This window comes from Delphinapterus leucas, chromosome 2, assembly GCF_059928025.1.
Source record: "Delphinapterus leucas isolate spDelLeu-1000000601 "Yukka" chromosome 2, BTC_Dleu_Yukka2, whole genome shotgun sequence".
NCBI classification, from domain to species: domain Eukaryota; kingdom Metazoa; phylum Chordata; class Mammalia; order Artiodactyla; family Monodontidae; genus Delphinapterus; species Delphinapterus leucas.
In genome coordinates, this window is record NC_143130.1 from 78,156,489 (window position 1) to 78,181,469 (window position 24,981).

Here is a 24,981-nt window from a genome sequence, read left to right on the forward strand (position 1 = left end):
CATACCTTGTAACAGAGTTCTGAATGAATTCGGAGAGCTGCTCTCATTATGGTTTTTAAGTTAAACCACAGGGATGTTGCTTAATAAGACTAGAGATGTAACCATCAAAGCAACAAAGTCTTTACAAGGCTCACGAGTACAAAACTGAATATGCAGTGAGAGCCCAATTACAAAAAGCTTACACAGTGAGCCAGATGTGGTCTGTCGCTCTGTAGTACCACTTCCGCCCTCTCAGGTTCGGGGCCTCTTTGGATTTTGGAGGCAACTTCTACCACATTTGAAAGTACTATTCCTAACCTTTTACCAAACCACCTGTAAGGCTACATGCTTTAAGTGTGGTCCAGAGCAGAAGGCTCTACAGCTGGTCCCAGATGCTCTGCCCTTGAGCCTTACAACTTGGCAGTTCCAAAGGTGCCCAAAGTATTTGCGGCAGATAAGCTGGGTTATGAAGCCTCTGTCAAACACTAACAGCAGAGTCACAGAATGACCCCCTAGGAATTGAGAACAAAGTCATGCCCTGTTCCAACACAATCATTCCTGCTTTGAGAAGGAGCAGCCAGCTTGCTACTGGGCTCCAGTAGAGACTGCATGCCTAAGCAGGGGTCACTGAGTGACCATACAATCTGGGCAGCCCATCATGAACACCAGGCCATAGAAGTGGGCATATGTGCAGCACTCCGTCTTGGAGGGAAAGGGATATACAGACGTCAGGCTTAACAGTCCTAAAGGCATAAGTAAATTACAGGAGCCCAGACTCCTGTGGCCTCTACTCTTCCTACTGCCAGTTTCCTTCAACTCACATGTATGGCCTGGGATCAGATGAGCTTAAAATACAAATGTTTAAAGTACTCAACAATCAAAGATAGATTCACATCCATCAAGAGAACTCTAAACTATTTTTAAAAAGCAGAGATGAAAAACGAATAAGGGGTTAAGAGAAAAAAATGAGAAATCCTAGAAATAAGCTAAACAGTTTTCTTAATAGAGCTGACAAACATGACTGGACATGATTGAAGATAAAATCAGTGAATTAGAAGATAGTAGCAAGGAGCTCACTCAGAATGCAGCAAAGACAGACAGATTCAAAACATGAAAAAATAGTTAAGAAAGATGGAGAACAAATAAAGAGATGCCAACATAAGTCAAAGAGAGGTTGAGAAGTCCCAAAAGAAAAAATGGAGAGAATGGCAAAAAAGCAATATTTGAGGTGTGAGTGCTGACAACTTTCTAAAACTGAAAAAAGACATGTGTTTTAAAGTATTCAATGAATACAAAGTGGCATAAGTAAAAATAAACAGAGCATGGTGAAATTCAGATAACCCATGATAAAGATAAAGATTTTAAAAGCTACCAGAGACTAAAGACAAAATGACTTTTTTGACTGACTGTAAGATTGACAGCACACAATTGATATCAGAAGACAGTAGATATCAGAAGACAATGAATATCATAAGATGTTGGAGAAACAGCTTCTAAGGATTGAGTGGAAACAACCTGTCATGCAAGAATAAGTACAAAATAAAGACAATTTTAGACATACAAAGATTAAGAAACGTATCACCCACACAGCCATACTGAAAAAGTCATTAAATAATAGACTTCAGTAAGAAGAAAAGAACACCCAGAGAGAAGGAGTAGGATGTAAGAAACAACAGTGAGCAAACCGAGAAAATTTTTGGAAAATTTATTGTTTTGTAGACTCTGAAGAAAGTAAGCTACCAGTTCAATTATTCCAAACTTCTTGAGTCCTTACTTGGTATTGAATCACATTTTCTGTAAGTTGAACAACTTGTTTAGCTTAATCATTTGGCTAAAATGCTATAGTCCTTTTTGGAAGTAACAGAAAAAAAAGTATTAGGATAAAAAAATGTTTAATATTGACTAAAATATTTTTTAATATTTTAAAACACAATCTGACAAACTGCATATATGCACTTTCTAAATTTCAATGTTCATAATAAAATAGACACAAAGCAACAATTATGTCACTATCCTTCTATACTGGAAATCTTTTTAAATGTTTAATGCTCAATGCTGGCATTTGTACAATCATGCTATATCGCACACTGTAGGTGGAAAAGTATATTTTATAAGCTTTCTTGAGGGCAACTTGGCAGTATATACCCCAAATCTTGAAACATGAATATATTTCTATGTACCTTTCAATCTAGGAATTAACCCCAAAGAAACAAAAGTGTGAGCAAAGAAAAATCAAACTAATTAAATTCTGTATAAATTCCTTGAACAATTTCCTGTTTTAGGATAAAACGAGAATCCTTTAAAACGCTCAGAAAGAGTTGGTCCCAACCCACTTACCTCCCTGCATCATCTCCTGTATTCCGTCCCCTTTTTTCCCTCTGCCCTCAGCCACACTGATTACAGTTCAGGGCTTTGAACTTATGTCACTCCTTCCCACTTCAAGGCCTTGATGCAGGCTGTTCTCTCCGTCTGCAGTGTTCTTCCCTGACCTTTTCACCTGCTTAGTTACTATTCATCCCTCAAGCTAAGCACACAAGTCACTTCCTTATGGAAGCCCTCCTGGAGCCCCCAGAGTAGATCAGGTACAGCAAGTACACACTTTCAGGATGCCCCATATTTCTCTTTTACTGAACTTCTTATAATAAACATTTATTATTATTACTATTGATTATCATTAACCTCTTAATCCTTGTTTCATGACACGTTCTCATCATTAGTCCATGCATGGCTCACTTCATTCAGTTAATTATTATAATTATTATTATTATTTTTTGCTGTATGCGGGCCTCTCACCATTGTGGCCTCTCCCGTCGCGGAGCACAGGCTCCGGACGCACAGGCCCAGCGGCCATGGCTCACGGGCCCAGCCACTCCATGGCACGTGGGATCTTCCCGGACCGGGGCACGAATCCGTGTCCCCTGCATCGGCAGGCGGACTCTCAACCACTGCGCCACCAGGGAATCCCCAGTTAATTACTTTTTAATAACTGCTCCTATTCTGAATCCTGTCATCATTCACTTGTTCTCCTTTTAAGACTATATTGCACACATACACACACATATGCATGTGTGTGTATATATACATACATATATTTCTTGAAAGTATGTTATGTGTGCATTAGTTGAATTCAACTTTTAAAAAGCCATTATGTCATATGCAATATTTTGATACTTACTGTTTTCACTTATTGCTAAGATTCAACTATATTGTTACACGCCACCGTAGTTCTTCATTTTAACGACAGAATAACATTCTACTGTTTGTTACAATTTATTTGTCCATACTCCCACTGCTGGGCACTTTGGGTTATTTTGGGATTTTGCCCTTGTGAACAATGCTGCTATGAACATGCTCTCCTGTGGTACAAGCACAACCATGTATCTCAGGCAGAATTTGATGGATCACAGACTATGTGTATGTTCAACATGGGGAGGTAATATCAGACCCCACTAATTTATACTTCTACTAGCAATGGGTAAGAGATCCTAGGCACCTACACCCTCTCTAATGCTTGGCATTGTCAGATATTTCAGATGCCAATCAACTGGGTGTAAAAAAGCATATATTGTTATGTTTTTAAATTTTCATCTCAACATTAACCAGTGATGTTGAATCTCTTCACAGGTTTATTGGCCATATGTGTTTCTTCTTTGGTAAGATATCAGTTCATGTCTCTTACTCACTGTTATATTGGGTTGTTTGCATTATTCTTATTAACTTGTATGAGGTCTTTATACATTCTTGACACTAACCTTTTACCATCCAATATCTTCCTCAATTTGTAACTTCTTACTTTCTTCTTTAAGAATGATGAGCAACGTTTTAAATTTTAAAATAATCAAATCCATCAATGCCTTTTATATCAAGAAGAAATCCTCCGCTACCTAAAGGTCTAAAACAGGGGTCCCCCAACCCCCGGGCCACAGACCAGTACTAGTCCATGGCCTGTTAGGAACCGGGCTGCACAGCAGGAGGTGAGCAGCAGGCGAGTGAGTGAAGCTTCATCTGTACTTACAGCCGCTCTCCATCGCTCACATTACTGCCTGAGCTCCGCCTCCTGTCAGATCAGCAGCGGCATCAAATTCTCATAGGAGCGCGAAACCTAATGTGAACTGCACATGTGAGGGATCTAGGCTGCGCGCTCTTTATGAGAATCTAATGCCTGATGATCTGATATGGAGCTGAGGCGGTGATGCTAGCGCTGGGGAGTGGCTGCAAATACAGATTATCATTAGCAGACAGGTTTGACTGCACAGAGACCATAATAAATCAATTGCTTACAGACTCATATCAAAACCCTATTACTTGAGGTGGACAGACCTAGAGTCTGTCATACAGAGTGAAGTAAGTCAGAAAGACAGAGACAAATACCGTATGCTAACACATATATATGGAATTTAAGAAAAAAACAATGTCACGAAGAACCTAGGGGTAAGACAGGAATAAAGACACAGACCTACTAGAGAACGGACTTGAGGATATGGGGAGGGGGATGGGTGAGCTGTGACAAAGCGAGAGAGAAGCATGGACATATATACACTACCAAACGTAAAATAGATAGCTAGTGGGAAGCAGCCGCATAGCACAGGGAGATCAGCTCGGTGCTTAGTGACTGCCTGGAGGGGTGGGATAGGGAGGGTGGGAGGGAGGGAGACGCAAGAGGGAAGAGATATGGAAACATATGTATATATATAACTGATTCATTTTGTTGTAAAGCAGAAACTAACACATCATTGTAAAGCAATTATACTCCAATAAAGATGTTAAAAAAAAAAAACCCTATTACTGGCTTCCCTGGTGGCGCAGCAGTTAGGAGTCCACCTGCCAATGCAGGTGACACGGGTTCGAGCTGTGGTCCGGGAAGATCCTACATGCCCCAGAGTAACTAAGCCCGTGTGGAGCAACTAAGCCCGTGGGCCACAACTACTGAGCCCGCGGGCCTAAAGCCTGTGCTCCGCAACAAGAGAAGCCACAGCAATGAGAAGCCCACGCACGCCAAATAAAGAGTAGCCCCCACTCGCCGCAACTAGAGAAAGCCTTCGTGCATCAACGAAGACCCAACCCAGCCAAAAATAAATAAATAAATATATTTATGAAAAAAAAAACCCTATTACTGAATGGTAAGTGACAATTAAGCTGCATCTGGTGGCAGGTTTTACAGTGGCAAGTGAGTTGATGTACTTCAATTGTAGAGCTGCATCTGGTGGCAGGCTTTAAGTCAGAATCCAACACTTATTTTAGTCCACGCGTGGCCCGCCCATTATTTTATTTACCACTTCCATCCACGCCTCTTTCCCACACTGTGCACTTATCTCAGTCACAGTTTTGGTAAGCCCACAAGCTAACCCTAGCCAAAACGAGTAATAAACAAACGCTGCTGGAGAGCTTCTTTGAAAAGACCCAATGATGAGACAGCAGAAGCCTCTAAGACTGCCAACAAAAAGAAAGCTGCATTTAAAAGAAAATACCAAGAGTCCTACTTAAATTATGGGTTCATCACAACAGGTGATTCACATTCTCCAAGCCCGCTTTGTATAATATGTGGCAACCGGCTACCCAACAAAGGCACGAAACCTTCAAAACTGCTTCTCCACGTGGAGACCAAGCACCCTGCATTAAAAGACAAGGCTTTGGAGTTTTTCAAAAGAAAAAAACACGAAGAACAGAAGCAAGTATTGAAGGCCACCACTTCATCAAATGTGTCTGCACTGACAGCATGAAATGTGTCTGCATTGCTAAAGCTAAGAAGCCCTTTACTGTTGGTGAAGAGTTGATCCTGTCTGCTGCTAAGGACATTTGTCGCGAACTTTTAGGAGAGGCTGCAGTTCAAAAGGTGGCATGTGTTCCTCTTTCGGCTAGCACCATAACTAGATGAATTGATGAAAGAGCAGAGGATACTAAGGCACAACTGTTAGAGAGGAGTCACCATGGTATGCAATCCAGGTTGACGAGCCTACCAAAGTTGACAACAAGGCAACAATGCTTGTTTTTGTGCGATACATCTTTCAGGAGGATGTGCATGAGGATATGTTATGTGCACTTTTGTTGCCAACCAACACCACAGCTGCAGAACTATTAGGGTCTTTGAATGATTACGTATCAGGAAAACTGAATTGGTCATTTTGTGTCAGTATATGCACAGACAGAGCGGCTGCCATGACTGGACAGCTTTCTGGTTTCACTACTCAGGTCAGAGGTCGCTTCTGAATGTGAGTCTACACACTGTGTCACCCATAGAGAAATGATGGCTACCCGAAAAATGTCACCTGAACTTGACAACGTTTTGCAGGATGTGATTAAAATTATCAACCACATTAAAGTACATGCCCTTAACTCACGTCTGTTCGCGCAGCTCCATGAGGAGATGGACGTAGAGCACAGACGTCTTCTCTTATACACAGAAGTGAGATGGCTTTCTAAAGGTAGGTCACTGGCCAGAGTTTTTGAGTTACGAGACCCGCTCCAGAGATTTTAGAAAAACAGTCACCAGTGGCAGCACATTTCAGTGACACAGAATGGGTCACAAAACTCGCTTACTTGTGGGCTTCCCTGGTGGCGCAGTGGTTGAGAGTCTCCCTGCCGATGAAGGGGACGTGGGTTCGTGCCCCGGTCCGGGAAGATCCCACATGCCGCGGAGGGGCTGGGCCCGTGAGGCATGGCCGCTGAGCCTGTGCGTCCGGAGCCTGTGCTCCGCAACGGGAGAGGCCACAGCAGTGAGAGGCCTGCGTACCGCAAAAAAAAACCCCACAAAAAACAAAAACAACTTGCTTACTTGCGAGAAATATTCAACCTGCTCAGCGAACTCAATCTGTCACTTCAGGGGAGAACCACAACTGTGTTCAAGTTGGCAGATAAGGTGGCTGCTTTCAAAGCCAAACTGGAATTATGGGGGCGATGAGTGAACGTTAGGATTTTTGACATGTTTCAAACATTAGCAGAGATTTTGAAAGAGACTGAGCCAGAGCCTTCTTTCTCCCAGCTGGTGCATGATCACCTATCTCAGCTTTCAGAAGAGTTTGAGCATTACCTCTCAAGCACAAAAGACCCCCAAACTGGGAAGGAATGGATCCGCGACCCATTTGTGAATAAGCCAGGTGAAGCGACTTTGTCCATGCTAGAAGAGGATAAACTTCTTGAGACTGCAAGTGACGGTGGCCTTAAAAGTATGTCTGAGACAACTTCATATGATCTGGATTAAGGTGAAAGCGGAATAGCCTGAGATTGCCACAAAAGCACTGAAAAGCCTGCTTCCATTTCCAACATCCTGCAGAGTTTTCTGCAGTGACAGCAACCGCAACAAGATTACGGAGTAGACTAGACATAAGCAACACACTTCGGGTGTCACTGTCTCCCATCATCCCCAGATGGGACCATCTAGTTGCCGGAAAACAAACTCAGGGCTCCCACTGATTCCGCATTATGGTGAGTTGTATAATTATTTCATTATACGTTACAATGTAATAATAATAGAAATAAGGTGCACAATAAATGTAATGTGCTTGAATCATCCCCAAACCGCATCCCCTCTGCCCCGGTCCGTGGAAAAACTGTCTTCCACAAAACTGGTCCCTGGTGCCAAAAAGGTTGGGGACTGCTGGCCTAAAATATATCCATCTATATATTTCTATTAAAAGTTTTAAGTCTTATGTTTAGCATTTAAGTTCTTTACTCATCTGGAGTGGATTTTGTATCTGGTGTGAGGCAGGAAACAAAGGATCTTTTTTGATAAGGATAATAAATTTTCTAGCTCCACTTACAGAACAATCACTCCTTTCTCCACTGATCTGCTGTGCCATCTATCACATATACCAAAGTCCCAGACATGAGTTGTTCAATTTCTGGACTTTCTATCCTATTCCATTGTTCAGTTTCTCTATCCCTAAGCCAACAACATACCATCTTGATTACTGTAGTTTCATAACAAGTCTTGCTATCATCTGGTACGGCAATTCTCCCCTCCTTGGTCATCTTCAGAAGTGTCCTGGATATTTTTTACTCTTAACCCTGACATATAAACATTAGGATCATCTTATCAAGTTTCTCTGTAAAACTCTGAATTCTAATTGGAATTCCATTGATTCTAAAGATTAATTTGTGAAAACTGATACTTTTAAAGATACTAAGATTTCCTACCCTTGAATATAATACCCATTTCTATTTACTAATGTTTTCTTATTATTTCTTTTTCTTTAATAAATTTATTTATTTATTTTTGGCTGCGTTGGGTCTTTGTTGCTGCACACAGGCTTTCTCTAGTTGCGGCGCGCAGGGGCTACTCTTCATTGCGGTGTGCGGGCTTCTCACTGTGGTGGCTTCTCTTGTTGCGAAGCACGGGCTCTAGGTGCGTGGGCTTCAGTAGTTATGCCACGCAGGTTCAGTAGCTGTGGCGCACGGGCTTAGTTGCTCCACAGCATGTGGGATCTTCCCAGACCAGGGATCGAACCTGTGTCCCCTGCATTGTCAGGCAGATTCTCAACCACTGTGCCACCAGGGAAGCCCCTCTTATTATTTCTTAATCAAATTTAAAAAATTTTTCAAGAAGTCTTGAATAATTTTTGTTAGATCTATGCCTAGTTATTACACATTCTCTGATTTTATTTTAAATGGTATCTTCATTTTAAGTATGTTTTCTAGTTGTTTGCTATTGGTTTACAGTAAAGAAACTGACCTTTGTACATTAATATATATAGCCACCTTGCTAAATTTACATTAACAGATTAAGAGAGAAAAATTATCTGATGATTTGAACAGATGCAAAAAACATTTGAGAAAACTCAATGCAAATTATAAAGATTCTTAGTAAATTTGGAATGTAAGAAAACATCCTGAATCTGATAAATCCATGTTTGATTATCATCCAAAAATGGAAAACCTCTGGAGGTATTCTCATTAAAGCTGAAAACCAGAGAAAGATGCCCACTACCACAATTTCTACTTAACTGTATTGAACATTTTAGCCTGTACAAGATGACAAGAAGAAGAGACTAAGGATATGAGGATCAGAAAAGAAGAAATTAAATTGTCATTATTTGTAGATGATATCATTTCTACAGAACACCCCCCAAATCTACAAATCAGAATCATAAGTGAAATAAAATAATTATTTTGCAATAATTCATTTAATGTCTCTCTCTCCTGCTAGAAAGAATATAAGCTGCATTTAAGGAAGAAGGACAACCGCTTTTTTCATCACTAAAACCCTAGTGCCTAGCACAGTGCCTTGCATGTAGTAGGGGCTCAATAAATATTTGCAAATGAATGACTCTAAGGAATAGTACTACATACCATGCACTGTACAAGATACATGACCTATATTAGTTCATTTACTCCTCACAAATCATCCCCACTCCACAAATGCTGGTTAAAAACACCACCAAATACCCTTCTTTTAAATTCTGAGTTCACAATTTTTAAGCAAAACATTATTTAAATCGTATTTGGGGAAATCTGAGGTTTTAACATATTATAGAAAGGCATTATTTTCCAATCCAAATAGAAGATTATTGGTTAGAAACTGTCAGGTATCACTACATCAGACCAGTTCACCATCTTTACACAGCTGTTCAAGGGACTATGTTTGAAGAAGTTACTTGAAAAGGTCTCAGAATGATCCCGAAGCTCATGGCTCACACATTTGCACTAGCTATAGCTTGGCTTTCATATTTTGTCTCACTTGGAAACACAAATACTACTACATAAATTTCCATTAATACAGGAGTGGCTAAATACGTTCAAATATGGTACATACATATAGCAGAATACTCTCTATCCAATTAAAAAGTACGCCAGATTTGTGTGCACACTAGAAGGAGGCCCACAGTATATTGTTATGTCGAAACAAGTGGCAGAATAGCATGTAGAATACTTTGTGAAATTAAAATCCCACTGTTAGGTAATTATTACACTGCAAATCATTACATTACTGTAGTGATAAATTTTCTTATAATTATGTATGAGAAAAGTCTAAAAGGACAGATACCAAACTGTTAACATTAATTACCTCTAAGAAGTAAAACAGAGCTAGGAGCTGGTGAGCCTCCATTCTTCTACTTCATGTATTTCATAGTATTTCTGACTGTTTATCACAAGCATATACCATTTCTGTTCCCTTATAAGTACAAGGGCAGGGTAGGCAGGGGATGCAGGGAGGGACACAGGGTGTGATACCAAAGCCTCCCGTCAGGAAATATACACAGTGAAATCAACTGTGGTTTTCTTAGGTTAATAACAATGTATTCTCAAATGTTTCAGGAAAAAATTTCTTTTAAAAAGAATAATAGAGTAAGTTACTTGTAATAATGATAGAGTAAGTAAAATGCTAACAATTGGTAAATCTTGCAAGTTTTCTATAAGTTTAAAATTATTTCAAATATATATATATATATATATATAAGAAAAAAGGATAAGCAATATTACTCTCTCAGCTAGTAGTGAATCAAAGACATCATTCTTCTCTTTTCTAGAAACACACCCATAAAAGGCAGCCTTGGGGCTCGAATATAGCTGCGTATGTGACTCAGGTGCTTTAGTTAAACAAGAATTTGCAATGAATCTGACCAGTTGTCCTGTTTCATCCTGAAGTTATATTATAGATGAACCAATAATGCACTCATTGCAAATTTTCCCTTTTCGGGTCTTTGGGCAGCTGTTATCTCCCAGGTACAGTTCTTGGTTGTGGCCATCGGGTGGCAGAATGACTCTATCACTTGGCTATCTGATCAATGATGGCAGGGAGGTGGTCAGAAGTCCAGAACAGAGTCCCGAAGGTCTAGCAACAGACATGATTTGGGCACCATGCTTAGGCAGATCTTCTCTTACAGCTTATGAGATGGTGGCGTATGGCATTGAAAAGGCAATGACACTTACATAATGCCTACGTCATTCACCTTACTTTATCTCTTCACATCGGCATTTTATAATCTTGCAACCTTACATAGGTGAATACAGTACAATAAGATATTTTGAGAGAGAGACCACATTCACATAACATTCGTTATAGTAAATTGCTATAATTTTCTATTTTATTATTATTTATTGTTAATCTCTTACTTTATAAATTAAACTTTATCATAGGGATGTATGTATAGGAAAAAACAGTATATATATAGGGTTCAGTGCTATCCTTGGTTTCAGGCATCCACTGGGAGTCTTGGAATGTATTCCCTTGGGACTACTGTATCATAATCTAAGCCTCCAACATGGGTGTTATCCATGGCCTAACAAAATATTGGCATTATCAAGAAGTTCCATGATATAGAAACACATCTTACAACTATATCAACTTAAATTCCTAGGTGCCCGTCCCTGCATAACCACTGACAGAGTGCTTTGGGTTTTGGGGGTTTCTTTGTTTTGCTTTCTGCTAGTTATTAAATTGTAGTGAATGACATTCGTAGGAAGTATCTCTAGTTCCAGCTTGATCTCTTTCAATCAACAGCAATAAAGCTAATGTAAATTGAAAAAAAAATGGCAATGACACTTAAAACATTAAGTTGCTCATCTTCCATATAATAATAATTATTATATATATAATTATTGTATATGTACATCATTAAGCCCTTAAGTGCTGGCAATAATTTAATTGAATCAGACTACATAGAAATTTACATCCCAGGACATTGTCAAAAACAGCAGAACATGACATATACACACTACTATATATAAAAGAGATAACCAACAAGGACCTACTATATAGCACAGGGAATTATACTGAATATTTTGTAATAACCTATAAGGAAAAAGAATCTGAAAAAGAATATATATATATATATATATATATCTCACTGTACTGTACACCTAAAAGTAGCATGACATTGTATATCAACTATTCGTTAATTTTTAAAAAAGGAATTATATTGGGGATGCACAGACCTACTAGAGAACTCCATTCTCTAGTAGGTCTGTGTCTTTATTCCCGTCTTGCCCCTAGGTTCTTCATGACCTTTTTTTTTTTTTTCTTAGATTCCATATATATGTGTTAGCATACGGTATTTGTTTTTCTCCTTCTGACTTACTGCACTCTGTATGACAGACTCTAGGTCCATCCACCTCACTACAAATAATTCAATTTCGTTTCTTTTTATGGCTGAGTAATATTCCATTGTATATATATGCCACATCTTCTTTATCCATTCATCTGTTGATGGACACTTAGGTTGCTTCCATGTCCTGGCTATTGTAAATAGAGCTGCAATGAACATTTTGGTACATGACTCTTTTTGACTTACGGTTTTCTCAGGGTATATGCCCAGTAGTGGAATTGCTGGGTCGTATGGTAGTTCTATTTTTAGTTTTTTAAGGAACCTCCATACAGTTCTCCATAGTGGCTGTATCAATTTACATTCCCACCAACAGTGCAAGAGTGTTCCCTTTTCTCCACACCCTCTCCAGCATTTACTGTTTGTAGATTTTTCAAACATCCAGTTTTTAACAAAAGTTGTAAGACATACAAAGAAACAGGAAAATGTGAAATAAACATAGGGGAAAAAGCAGGCAAAAGAAACTGCCTGTGAGAGAGCACAGAGGTCAAATTTAAAAGACAAAAACTTCGAGGCAGCCATTATAAATATAGATGATTAAAGAAATAAAGGAAACTTGCTTTAAAAAGTAAAGGAAGAGGGGCTTCCCTGGTGGCGCAGCGGTTGAGAGTCCACCTGCCGATGCATGGGACGTGGGTTCGTGCCCCGGTCCGGGAAGATCCCACATGCCACGGAACGGCTGGGCCCGTGAGCCATGGCCGCTGAGCATGCGCGTCCGGAGTCTGTGCTCCGCGACGGGAGAGGCCACAGCAGTGAGAGGCCCGCGTACCACAAAAAAAAAAAAAAAGGAAAGGAAGAGATACTGACAATATCTCATCAAGCAGAGAATACCAATAAAGAGACAGAATTTTTTTTTTAAGGAACCAAGCAGACCCAATCAAGAACATAAAAAGAAAACCCTTAGAATGGGGGAAATTTTTTTCAAATCAGCTATCTGACAAGAGAATTGTATCTAGACTATATAAAGAACTACTACAACTCAATAATTTAAAAAAAAAAACCCTCAATTTGAGAAGGGGCAAAGGATCTGAATAAACAGTTCTCCAAAGAAAATATACAGATGACCAATAAGTACATTAAATGATGTTCACCACCTTTAGTTATTAGGGAAATGCAAATCAAAACCACAGTAAGATGCCACTTCACACTCACTAGCTTGCCTATAATCAAAAAGACATATAACACGCGTGGAAGAGGATGTGTAGAAACCAGAGCCTCATACACTGCTGCTGCCAACATAAAATGGTGCAGTCACTTTGGAAAACAGTCTGGCTGTTCTGTTCCTCAAAGGGTAAAATACAGAGTTACCATATTACTCAACAACTATACTCCTAGGTATACACATCCAAGAGAAATGAAAGCATATGACCATACAAACTCGTACGTGAATGTTCAAAACAGCATTATTTATAATGGCCAAAAACTTTTAACTTGATGATATCCAATTTATCTATTTTTTTCTTTACATCGGGACTTGCTTACCCTGAGGGAACTTGCACACCTGCCTCAGTACACAGGTATTTCTCCTCTAAGGCTCTGACACCATCCAAACAGACCTCATAGAGGAAAGTGGATGAAGCCACTGAGTCTTGGACAAATGAAGATGATAAGCCAAATAATGGACCAAATGCCTCGTTAGGAACAGGAAAGCTAAACTCTGAGCTCTGCGTTAGGGAGGGGTAGGAAACTCTCTGAGACAGTCCTGTTTAGGGTGTGTTCTGCTTAGTGGGGTAGGGGTGTCTGTCACCTCCATAGATAATTTGCCTTTGCCCTTTCCAGCTGGATCTCCACGGAGGAATCAGGACCTGTTTCCTATCAATTACTTCACCAATGGATCCATGAACACTATAAGATAAAACCTGAAATAATATTGCAGCCTAGTCATTTAAGACTATCACTGTAAAAGTTCATACCCTTTCAACACCACGATATAATTAATGCAAGAAAACCGAAACTTTGCCAAGGAATTTTTATTTCACATGAGTTTGTTTCAACAAAGTCTCATTAGCGTTCCGGGAAAAAGATGAATATAGCCACAAAACAAAGCAAAAATATGTGGTGCTTCCAACATGTTTTTTTTAATTGTTTCGGAGTAAAAGCATTTGTTTACAGAGAAAGAACAAGCTGGGTAGAGAAGTTAGTAAGAAACTGCAGAAGAAAAATGTAAAACTCCTGAAAGTATTTCAAAATTTTGTAATTAGAACCAGTATTATGAGGATAATTTCACTGCAGCTGCTCCTGAGACAATAATAGGTCCCATTTGCTCTATATTCACTCCATCCCATGCACACACTAAGCCTCTTACATATATCGCCTCACTTAATCTTCATCTGCAACTCAAGTGACTACGAAAATTTCCAAAGTTCTCCTGAAGTTCTTACTCTGCCTTGTAGCTCTGAAGCTCCTCAACTCCTCACAGTTCTGAGAGGTGTAACAGAGCTGGGGTTTCGTTTCAGCTGATCTCCACAGAAAAGATTCAAGTTTTCTCAGTCCAATTACAGTGATTTTCCAAACCATTAATTCATCCAAACAAACATTTATTGAGTACCTACTGTTTTCCAGAGACTGTTCTATGCACTGAAGGTACAAAAATAAAAGATGCGGTACTCCACCCCAAGACAACAGAGAGACTCAATAGAACAGAGAGTGGGGTACCTGGGAAGACTTCCTGGAGGAGGCTGAATTTTCAAGGCTGACTAGAAGTTAGAAAAGAAAGGGAAAAGGCACGCTAGGTACAAGAACAGCATGTGCAAAGGCACAGATATAGGAAAGCATGGCCCATTCAGGGAACAGCAAGCAGTGGATTACTGCTGAAAGGTACAGTGCGAGGGTAGAGAGAGGTAAGGGGGTCAACAGGGTATCTCTCACCAAGGGCCATACTGAGACTGGAGTTCACCCAGCTGAGGACAGAAAATCACACAGGAGTAGAACCAGGAGCCCTCTGCTGTGAGACAGATGTTCATCCAGTGGACCCAAATACACAGGCCAAATATTCAGGGCTCTTCATGTGTTGTCTGCACAAATACCCCCTAACATCCCAAAGAGGCCTTGGATCCTGTGGGTCCCCTTTTCCCCCTCCCACCCTTTGCAGGCCACTTTCATTCTCGCCTCTGGATGATTTGAATCCCGTATTATCTCCACAGCTCCTGTGTACACTCCTGCTTGACCCTTGACAGCAAGAGAGGGCAGAAGAGGCCTGCAAACACTTTAGAGATTGTGCACCTCCAGCAAGCTCCCAGGTGACAGGGACGCTACTGGTCCATGGGGCACCCTTTCAGTAGTGAGTGCCTAGGACAGCACTCTTCCTCCTACCTGAGGGGAAAGATCTCTTTTTCAAATGTACAATCTACCATGGACCGATACTTTCAGAAAATAAAATAAAAATGAATGACAAGAAAAGTGAAATTTTAAAAAGACACACAAACTATACGTCCCAGCTGTGTATTATTGGGCTCAGTAAACATAACATTAACCTAGCAAATTACTCAGGTCAACTGAGCCCTCCCCTCATCGACTCCTGCACACACAGCTCCAACTACAGAAGCACAAGAAATCAGGGCTGCTCAAAACAAGGTCTAACTGCCACTGCTACATTTTATGGGCAAAGGAGAGGATGTACTAGAAGAAGCAAAGGATTTGCTTTGGGGCTCCATGAATATATTCCCCACTAAAATGGAGTTGATGAAAACTCGCTCCTGATACATAAAGGTGCAAACATCTGACCACCTACCTGGCCACTCGTCCCCGGAGATCTCCCAGGCCGGAGAGTTGCCGCATCTCCAGAGTCTTTAAGGCAGAATTTGTTCCATAGCTAATGTTGTCCCGGGCGCGGATCTGCTCCTGGAGTACCTGAGCAACACACAAAAACACTAACGGAGTCATCCGGGAATTCACATGCTGCCACAGAAGCATTTTACGCTTTTGGTAAAAACAAGAATGTTCAACTCCTTTCAGAAGAGGCTCCTTTGTAATAGTCACCTGATATACATGGAGAACCAGGGGCTTAGAAGAGAGACCTCAGAGATGACACTTGGACCAAGGCCCTGCATTTCCCAGTAAAAACACTGAGACTCAGATGTCAGGTGACTTGATGGAGGTCCCGCTGCAGGAAGAGGCAAAGCTGAGACTAGCAGCCTGGACTCGTGGAGCACAGTTCAGAGGTCTTACCCCGCGCCAGGGTGCTTTTTAATAGTCATTGTTTTAGGCGAACGATCCCTAAATCTGGGAAATAATAAATCAAGAAAAAGGCGGGGAAGAGGGGCATCAGACAAAGAGGTCCAAATTCCAGTCCCTCCAGCTGTGTGATCCTGGGAAAGTGTCTCAAGTTTTCTGAGCTTCCTTTTCCTCATCTGTTGATAGTAATGGTGATTATACTCTTAAGGCCACTTTATGGGAACATTACATAAGATAACGCATACAAAGCACTTAGCACAATGCCTAGTACATGGTAAATACAGCAAATGCTAATGATTCTTTCTAGTACCTATTCGTAACAACATTTATACAGTACTGGAATGGTAGAATGTGTCTCAGAGAAAAGACATTAAATGAAAGCAGAACTACTGGAAGATGGAATGACCCAACACAAAAGCATGAACTTGTGGAGCATCCATCCTGGGAAATCTGCAAAGGAATGATGGAGATGAAGAGGGCATCTGTGGTATTTATTGAGCATGTCCTGGGAGGAGCCCAGGGCTGCGATACACGCTGACATGCACAAATCCACACAGCGCCCTGTGAGGGAGGTATTCTCAGGAGACCTGTGCTATAGACCAGGAAGTGAGGCACCAACAGCTGAACTGATAAACCCAACATCACCTGGGGAGCAAGTGGCTAGCTGGGACTGACCCAGGCAGCCTGGCTCGAGAATCCAAGCTCATAACCACGCTGCAATGCTGCCTGCCAAACCAGCACAGAATCTGAGACAGAAGCACTAAGGACAGACAGACAGATATGAAAACCCAAGTCCTAGGTTACAGGAGACCCCTCAAAAGCAAAAGTTCGCATCAGACGTTTCTTTGAACATTTCCTTATCGCAAAAGTTCGCATCAGACGTTTCTTTGAACGTTTCCTTATCCTTTTGTTCAGCGCCTCCTTTCCCCCTCCCTCCTCCTCTCCCTGTATTCTGTCCTCCACATTCCCGCCACCCCATTACCACACTCTCTCCTTCTTTTTTTTTTAAAATAAATGTATTTATTTATTTATCTGGCCGCACTGGGTCTTCGTTGCTGCTCACAGGCTTTCTCTAGTTGCAGCGAGCAGGGGCTACTCTTCGTTGTAGTACGCAGGCCACTGTGTGGTTGCTTCTCACCAACAGTGTGGTGGCTTCTCTTGTTGTGGAGCACGGGCTCTAGGTGTGCGGGCTTCAGTAGTTGTGGCACACAGGCTCAGTAGTTGTGGTGCACAGGCTTAGTTGCTCCACGGCATGTGGGATCTTCCCATACCAGGGCTTGAACCCATGTCCCCTGCACTGGCAGGTGGGTTTTTAACCACTGCGCCACCGGGGAAGTCCCTCCTTTTCAAAGAGAAAGATTTGATTTCTCGTATGGTTTCCCTTTCAGCCATTTTTTTTAAAATTTCCGATTTGCCTGATGTCAACTTGAGTATCTATTCTCTTTTGCTTTCTTTGTTTTGTTTTTTGTTGTTGTTATTTTAAAAGATGAGTACCAAGTTCCTTTACTTTAACTATTTCTTCCTTAATAATGAAGACATTTTCTCTCTTTTTTTTTTTTTTTTTTTTTTTTTTGCGGTACGCAGGCCTCTCACTGTTGTGGCCACTCCCGTTGCGGAGCACAGGCTCTGGACGCGCAGGCTCAGCGGCCATGGCTCACAGGCCCAGCCACTCGGCGGCATGTGAGATCTTCCCGGACCGGGGCATGAACCCGTGTCCCCTGCATCGGCAGGCGGACTCTCAACCACTGCGCCACCAGGGAAGTCCCGACATTTTCATTTTAGTACAGTATTTTCTGTGTCCACGGGTTGTGTGCTAAGTGTTTTCTTTTTTATTGTTTTAATTTCAGTTTTGAATTCTTCTTTGGTCTAAGGATATCTAGGTATCTAAAGATTACTTAGAATTGTATTTCTTCATTTTCAATGAGATTTTTTTCTATCATTTTTACTATTTATTTCTAACTGTACTGGCTTATGATCAAAAATATGATCTGTAATATATTTAATTTTTTGAATGTATTGTGGTTTGCTTTGTGCACATGACTGATTTTTCAAAAGTTTCATGAAAAAACTATTCAAGGAACAGAAGGTTCAATATTGCATATTAGATTGAGCTTGCTGACTTTATTTATTTTTGTCTACTAGATCACTCCAACGATGAAGAGGTGTTATGAATTCTTACACTGTAAGATACTTTCATCAAGGTCTGCTTACATTTTTAATGCTGTTTACTTTACATATTTATCTGCCATTTTATTTGGACATACAGATTTATGATCCAAGTGGCCATAGCCATTATATAATAACTTTTTAATCTGATTTAGTGCTTGTAATATTCAGTTTCATCTTACCTACTATTAACATTGCTACTATACTTTGTAAATAATAAAGCAAATATCTACTTGGTCTAACTATACACCAGACACCGTTCTAAGTGCTATAGGTACGATAACTGGTTTAATTCTCACAAAACGCTATGAAGGAGGGACTATTGTTATCCCCATTTCACAGGTGGTGAAATCTCTATGTGATCAAGTAACTTGCCCAAAGCCACAGGCAATGCCTGAGGGAGCTGGGATTTGGCACCAGGAGCTTGGCTCCACAGACTGTGCTCTCAATCGTGACATTATGCTACCTTATATTTTCATTCGTCCTTCCATCTCACTTTCTTTTTTTTAAATTTTACTGAAGTATTGTTGATTTACAATGTGGTGTTAATTTCTTCTGTGCAGCAAGGTGACTCAGCTATACATTATATATATCTATATCTGTATCTACAGATATAGATATATATTCTTTATATAGAGAAATATATATTCTTTTTCATATTCTTTCCCATTATGGTTTGTCACAGAATATTGAATATAGTTCCCTGTGCTACACAGTAGGACGCTGTTGTTACATCTCACTTTAGAGTTACAATTTACGGTGTTTTTGTTGTTGTTTCCCTTCTCCTTTTCCCTATTTTGACTGCTTTAATCAGGTTACCATTCATTGCCTTTTCTCCCCTTGTTAACTGGGGAATGTTCTGGCCATTGCTAGTCCATGAATGGCTACCTCCCCTTTCCCAACATTTATAACCATGTACGCACCTACTCCAGGCTCTATCCCTGCACAGCACCCCTCTCCTCCACACGAGACACTTATTTAGCACATTCACACCCACCCTCCTTCATCCTTCAACCCCAGATGATTTATGTGGAAGGATTTTTACTTTTCTCCCCGTCTTTTGCTTTTCCCCACACCAACTAGGCATTGCTAAAATAACTCAATACTTCTAGTTGGGATACAATTAGAATTTTGCTTGTAGAAGGGCCCTTCTTTTTCAATTATCTTTTTCTTCTTCTTCTTTTTTTAGCACTCTGTTACCCAGTCCCAGGCATTTATCTATATCCATTTACATGAAATGACAGGTCTTTTTCTAAGGATCACCAGTTACCTTTGTGCTTCTCCTTTTCATTTTCCCCTATCTTAGGGTCTCTGTGCATAGTCTCTGTGTGTTGGTTAGAGTCCTTCCTCTAGTATTTTCCTCAGACTAGGCACCTGGATGAAAGACTCTCTGGATACCTGCCATGTCTAATATCGTCCTCCCTCGCTCTGAAGGGTGGGTGATAAACTGAAAGGGTATGAAATTCTTGACCTAAAGGCCTTCTCTCCCAGTGAACTTTGAAGCTGACAGGAAGTCTGATGCTTTTTCCTCTGAAAGCACCTTGGCTCCTTATGCCTAGATGCTTGTTTTCCATCTTTAGAGTTCAGGATTTTTATCAGAATGTACCTAATTGTGGATTTTTTTTAAAAAATTCGATTCTACCTAGAACTCATTGAACACTTCAAACTGTAGTCTCAGATTTATTTTCAACTTGGGTAAATTTTCTTCTTCTATGTAATTATTGGTTTTTCTTTTCCCTCTGTTTCTTTGTCTCCTTCTGGAATTCCTATTATTCACACGCTGGGTGTCCTGGATCTGTCCTCTAAGTCTTGTATCTTTTCCCCCATGGTTTCCGTCTCTTTGTATCTGGCAGTGATGTTTCAGCACTTCTACTTTGTCTTGTGGGTAACTAATTCAATTCATAAAAGTAACCATCCTTGCCTCTAGATCATCTACTGACTTTTAAAAATTTAAGTTCAAGGAAGAAATTTTACGTTGTACCTGGATCTCCTTAAGCACTCTGTCTTATTACTCAGTTGGAGCTATTGTAACAAAACACCACAGACTGAGTAACTCATAAACAAAAAACATTTCTTTCTTGCAGTTCTGAAGGCTAGGAACTCTAAGATCCAGGTGCCAGCATGGTCGTGTCCTATGAGGGCTCTCTTCCTAGCTTGCAGACTGTTGCCTTCTCACCATGTCCTCACGTGCCAGAAAGAGGAAGCTCTGGTCTCTCTTTCTCTTCTTATAAGAGCACTAATCCCATCATAAGGGCCCACCCCCATGACCTCATCCTAAACCTAGTCACCACCCAAAGGCCCCACCTCTAAATACCATCACATTGGGGGTCAGAGCTTCAAACATGAATTTGGGGGAGGGGACACAAACATTCAGGCCATAACATACCCTAATTATTTTTCATGCAAGGGCCACCTGTTTCCTATTTCATTTGGGTCTGTTCTAAGGACTGTGCTTATTCTTCCTCCCTCTGGCTGCTGGGCCCACTTAAGTGTGATGTTTCTTTTTGTTCTCCGCTCATTGGAGTGAGATTAAGTAGGTAGTCCTAGGTGTAATGGAAGGAGCTTATGAGCTGGAGGTGCAGCCGATGAGAGTACAGAGCCAGGGTCCAGGTGAGGTGCTGGGAGGAAGCATCTCTGTGTCCTTCTCTCTGCAGCCCTCCCAGCCTGGAGCCAACGGGGACACAGCCCATCTCTACAGCCCCTCCTCGCCTGCCTCCACCTCGTTAAGGACAGGAGACCAGCTCAGACACATGGTGCACAAGGCCAGTGAGACCAGCCTTCTCTCTCCTACTCCTAAACCATGGCGTCAAGGACCTGCCTCCCAGGCCCTCCCCAGCCAGGTCTCTGCTGGCTCCTCCAGGCCTTCCTGCCTGCCCATCCCAGCTGTTCAGGAAGCTGGCACTGGAACTGGGAATAGGGAAGAAGGCACACTAAGCCATTACCTTCCTATCACCTCCTGCACCAATCTAGAGGTTTAAAGATACATTCACGTGTAGCTACTTGTTACCATTTCTAGAAGTTTGATGATTTCCGGTATACTGTCAATTTGCAGTCCAATTTGCAATTGAATGGGGAAGCCCTATTAGACGATAGATTTATGCTTGCATAAATCGTTTTTGTGCTCCCTTCTATCAACTATATTTTTAATTTTTATTTATTTATTTATCGGCCACGCTGTGCAGCATGCAGGACCTTAGTTCCCCAACCAGGGATCGAACCCGTGCCCCCTGCAGTGGAAGCATGGAGTCTTAACCACTGGATGGCCAGGGAAGTTCCACTATCAACTATTTTTTAAGTATAACACATATGCAGAATAGTACACTTATATACAGTTTTTTAGGATTTTCAAACTTCCTTGTAAAAAGCAGAAATGAGGAATGTGAGGATTCTGTGTTTTCCTTATTGGAAACCTGGCTGGAGTCACCATTGACGGAGTGATACTGACAGTGACAGTAAAAAAATTTCACTGGAAGGAATTCGGAACTGCTAGACCTGTTATTTGCTGTAGTTTCCAGCGTTTTCTGAATGAACCTGCTCAACAGAATAGAAGAATGCAAACCAGTTACAATCACCTGTGAATGATAAAACGTTAGTCATTGGAACACACTCTTGCAAGAAAACTTGAGATCTGACCAATCTGGTTCTGACACTCCCACTGATGAGAAGGCAAAGGGGAGCTCTTTCTCTTTTAATAGGAAATAACGCTTATTTGTCACAGTTAATAGAAAGTATTACTTATTTTTTTGTACATAATGCTTCAAATCTTTGTTTATAATAAGGCTTAAGACCATGGGTTCTCAACCACCTTTGGGGTGTGTAAGGATCCCCAAGTGGCTTGTTAAACACACAGGTTCCTGGGCCCTACTCCCAGGGAATCAAAGCGAGGGAACGGGCCCAGAAATGCAGATGGTCATGGTCCACAGACCACTCCTGGAGAAACACTGCATTAGACACTGGAGAAATGACAAAGGCTCCAACCAATCATTTCATCTGAGTTGTTTCTCAGTCAAAAAAATCACTAAGCAAAGACCATGAAGAGCAATTCACCAAACAGGTGCTAAAAATAATTAAACAACACATTTTTTAAAAGGTTCAACCTTTCTGGGACTTCCCTGGCGGTTCAGTGGTTAAGACTTCGCCTTCTAATGCAGGGGTTGTGGGTTCGATCACCTGGTCAGGTTTGGCTAATATCCCACATGCCTCATGGCCAAAAAACCAAAACATAAAACAGAAGCAATAGGACTTCCCTGGTGGCGCAGTGGTTAAGAACCCGCCTGCCAATGCAGGGGACGCAGGTTCGAGCCCTAGCCCGGGAAGATCCCACATGCCGCGGAGCAACTAAGCCCGTGCGCCACAACTACTGAGCCTGCGCTCTAGAACCCTCGAGCCACAACTATTGAAGCCCGTGCGCCTAGAGCCTGTGCTCCGCAACAAAAGAAGCCACCACAATGAGAAGCCTGTGTACTGCAACAAAGAGTAGCGCCGCTCACCGCAACTAGAGAAAGCCTGCACGCAGCAACAAAGACCCAGTGCAGACAAAAAAAAAAAAAAGACATTAAAAACAGAAGCAATATTGTAACAAATTCAATAAAGACTTTAAAAATGGTCCACATCAGGGGCTTCCCTGGTGGCGCAGTGGTTGAGAGTCCGCCTGCCGATGCAGGGGACACGGGTTCTTGCCCCGGTCCGGGAAGATCCCACATGCTGCGGAGCGGCTGGGCCCGTGAGCCATGGCCGCTGAGCCTGCGCGTCCGGAGCCTGTGCTCCACAACGGGAGAGGCCACAACAGTGAGAGGCCCGCGTACCACAAAAAAAAAAAAAAAAGGTCCACATCAAAAAATACATAAATTTAAAAAGTAAAACAATATGTGGAAAATAACCATTGAAAAAAGATAAAATTTAAAAAAAAGTTCAACCTTTCTACAAGCAAAGAAACAGGAAATAAAAACCATACCATTATAATGCACCACTGTGCCGCAGATAAGGATAGTGGGGAAGGCTGTACCTTTGTGGGGACTGGGAGTATGTATATGGGAACCCTGCTCTTTCTGCTCAGTTTTGCTGTGAACCTAAAGAGGCTCTAAACAAATAAAGTCTATTATTAAAACTTTTAGTCCTTGCTGGCGGCGCAGTGGTTAAGAATCCACCCGCCAACGCAGGAGACACGGGTTCGAGCCCTGGTCCGGGAAGATCCCACATGCCGCGGAGCAACTAAGCCCGTGTGCCACAACTAATGAGCCTGCACTCTAGAGCCCACAAGCCACAACTACTGAGCCCGTGTGCCACAACTACTGAAGCCCGCACGCCTAGAGCCTGTGCTCCGCAACGAGAAGCCACCACAATGAGAAGCCTGCGCATCACAATGAAGAGTAGCCCCCGCTCGCCGCAACTAGAGAAAGCCTGCACGCAGTAATGAAGACCCAACACAGCCAAAAATAAATAAATAAAATAAATTAATTAAAAAAAAAATTTAGACAAAAAAACTTTTAAAATCACACCATTTCCATGTATTAAAGAAGGAAACACTTTAAATTTATAATATTAAAATGCATATCAAAAATTGAAAATGCACAGTTGGCCCTTCACAATACAACTTTTCCAGAGTATGATCCTTCAAAATATATTCATAATGTTTATAACCTTTGACCCTGTAACTCTAGTTCTTGAAATTAATCATAAAGCAAATAATAAGATGAATGACAAAAATGAATGCACAAAGATGCCTTCACAGTGTGATGCAGATACCAAGTATTTTACAAGGTATCTGCATGGTACATTATCACGCACCAGTAAGAGGTTCATGGCGAGCTTTTAAAAACAAGAGAAAATATGTACAATTTAATAGTAAGCAAAAAGAAAGGGTGCAAAATAAATACACAGCGTGATTCCAGCTCTGTATAAGGTACATAAAAAATCATACTAGAATATTAATGACTTGCTTATCTCTAGGGTTAGATTATGGTTGGTTCCTCTTTTTTGTATTTTCCACAATGGGCTTACACTACTTTTAAAGCCAGAAAAAAAAGTATGCATATGTATGTGTGTTTTACTGCTTAGAAATAAGAAAAGCCCATTTATCTTTCAGAATTCTTATGGAGATGAATAAGATATTAAATTAGAAGTGCTTTCTTTGAGTAATACAGAAAAGAATTGTGTCTGAACTTAACACAATATTCACATTACTGAAAAGTTATGTGAAAAGAGAAGGCATTAGAGAGGTTACTATTTTTTTTTTTAATCTGAAGGATGTCACTTTATTTTATTTACTTATTTTTTAACATCTTTATTGGAGTACAATTGCTTTACAATGGTGTGTTAATTTCTGCTTTATAACAAAGTGAATCAGCTATACATATACATATAGCACAGAGAGATCAGAGAGGTTACTATTTAAAGGAATTCTATGATGAAGCCTTAGAAAAACAATCCCTCTGTAAAGCCAGAAACATTTCCTAATTTGTCATTTTGGGACGATTAATCATCATGATATGTTTACTTTAAAAAGGTTACAACCCAAAGTATATCATCAACTCTCCATTATTGCCAATTCAATTCAAGAAACTCTTTTCTGTAGGCCTACTGTGTGCTGTGCACCAGGCCTGCCTTCAGGAAGCTCAGCTGCAGC

At 41.0% G+C, this 24,981-nt stretch overlaps 1 protein-coding gene across 1 annotated transcript in view; it reads right to left on the bottom strand.

Annotated features, from left to right (window-relative positions):
• The window catches only part of FAM81A (family with sequence similarity 81 member A), a 71,157-nt gene that overhangs the window by 21,240 nt on the left and 24,936 nt on the right, over positions 1-24,981 (bottom strand). The window contains exon 3 of the mRNA XM_022579653.2: positions 15,748-15,866. Within this exon, the coding sequence (XP_022435361.1) occupies positions 15,748-15,866 (119 nt within the window). The remainder of the gene's footprint in view (positions 1-15,747; positions 15,867-24,981) is intronic.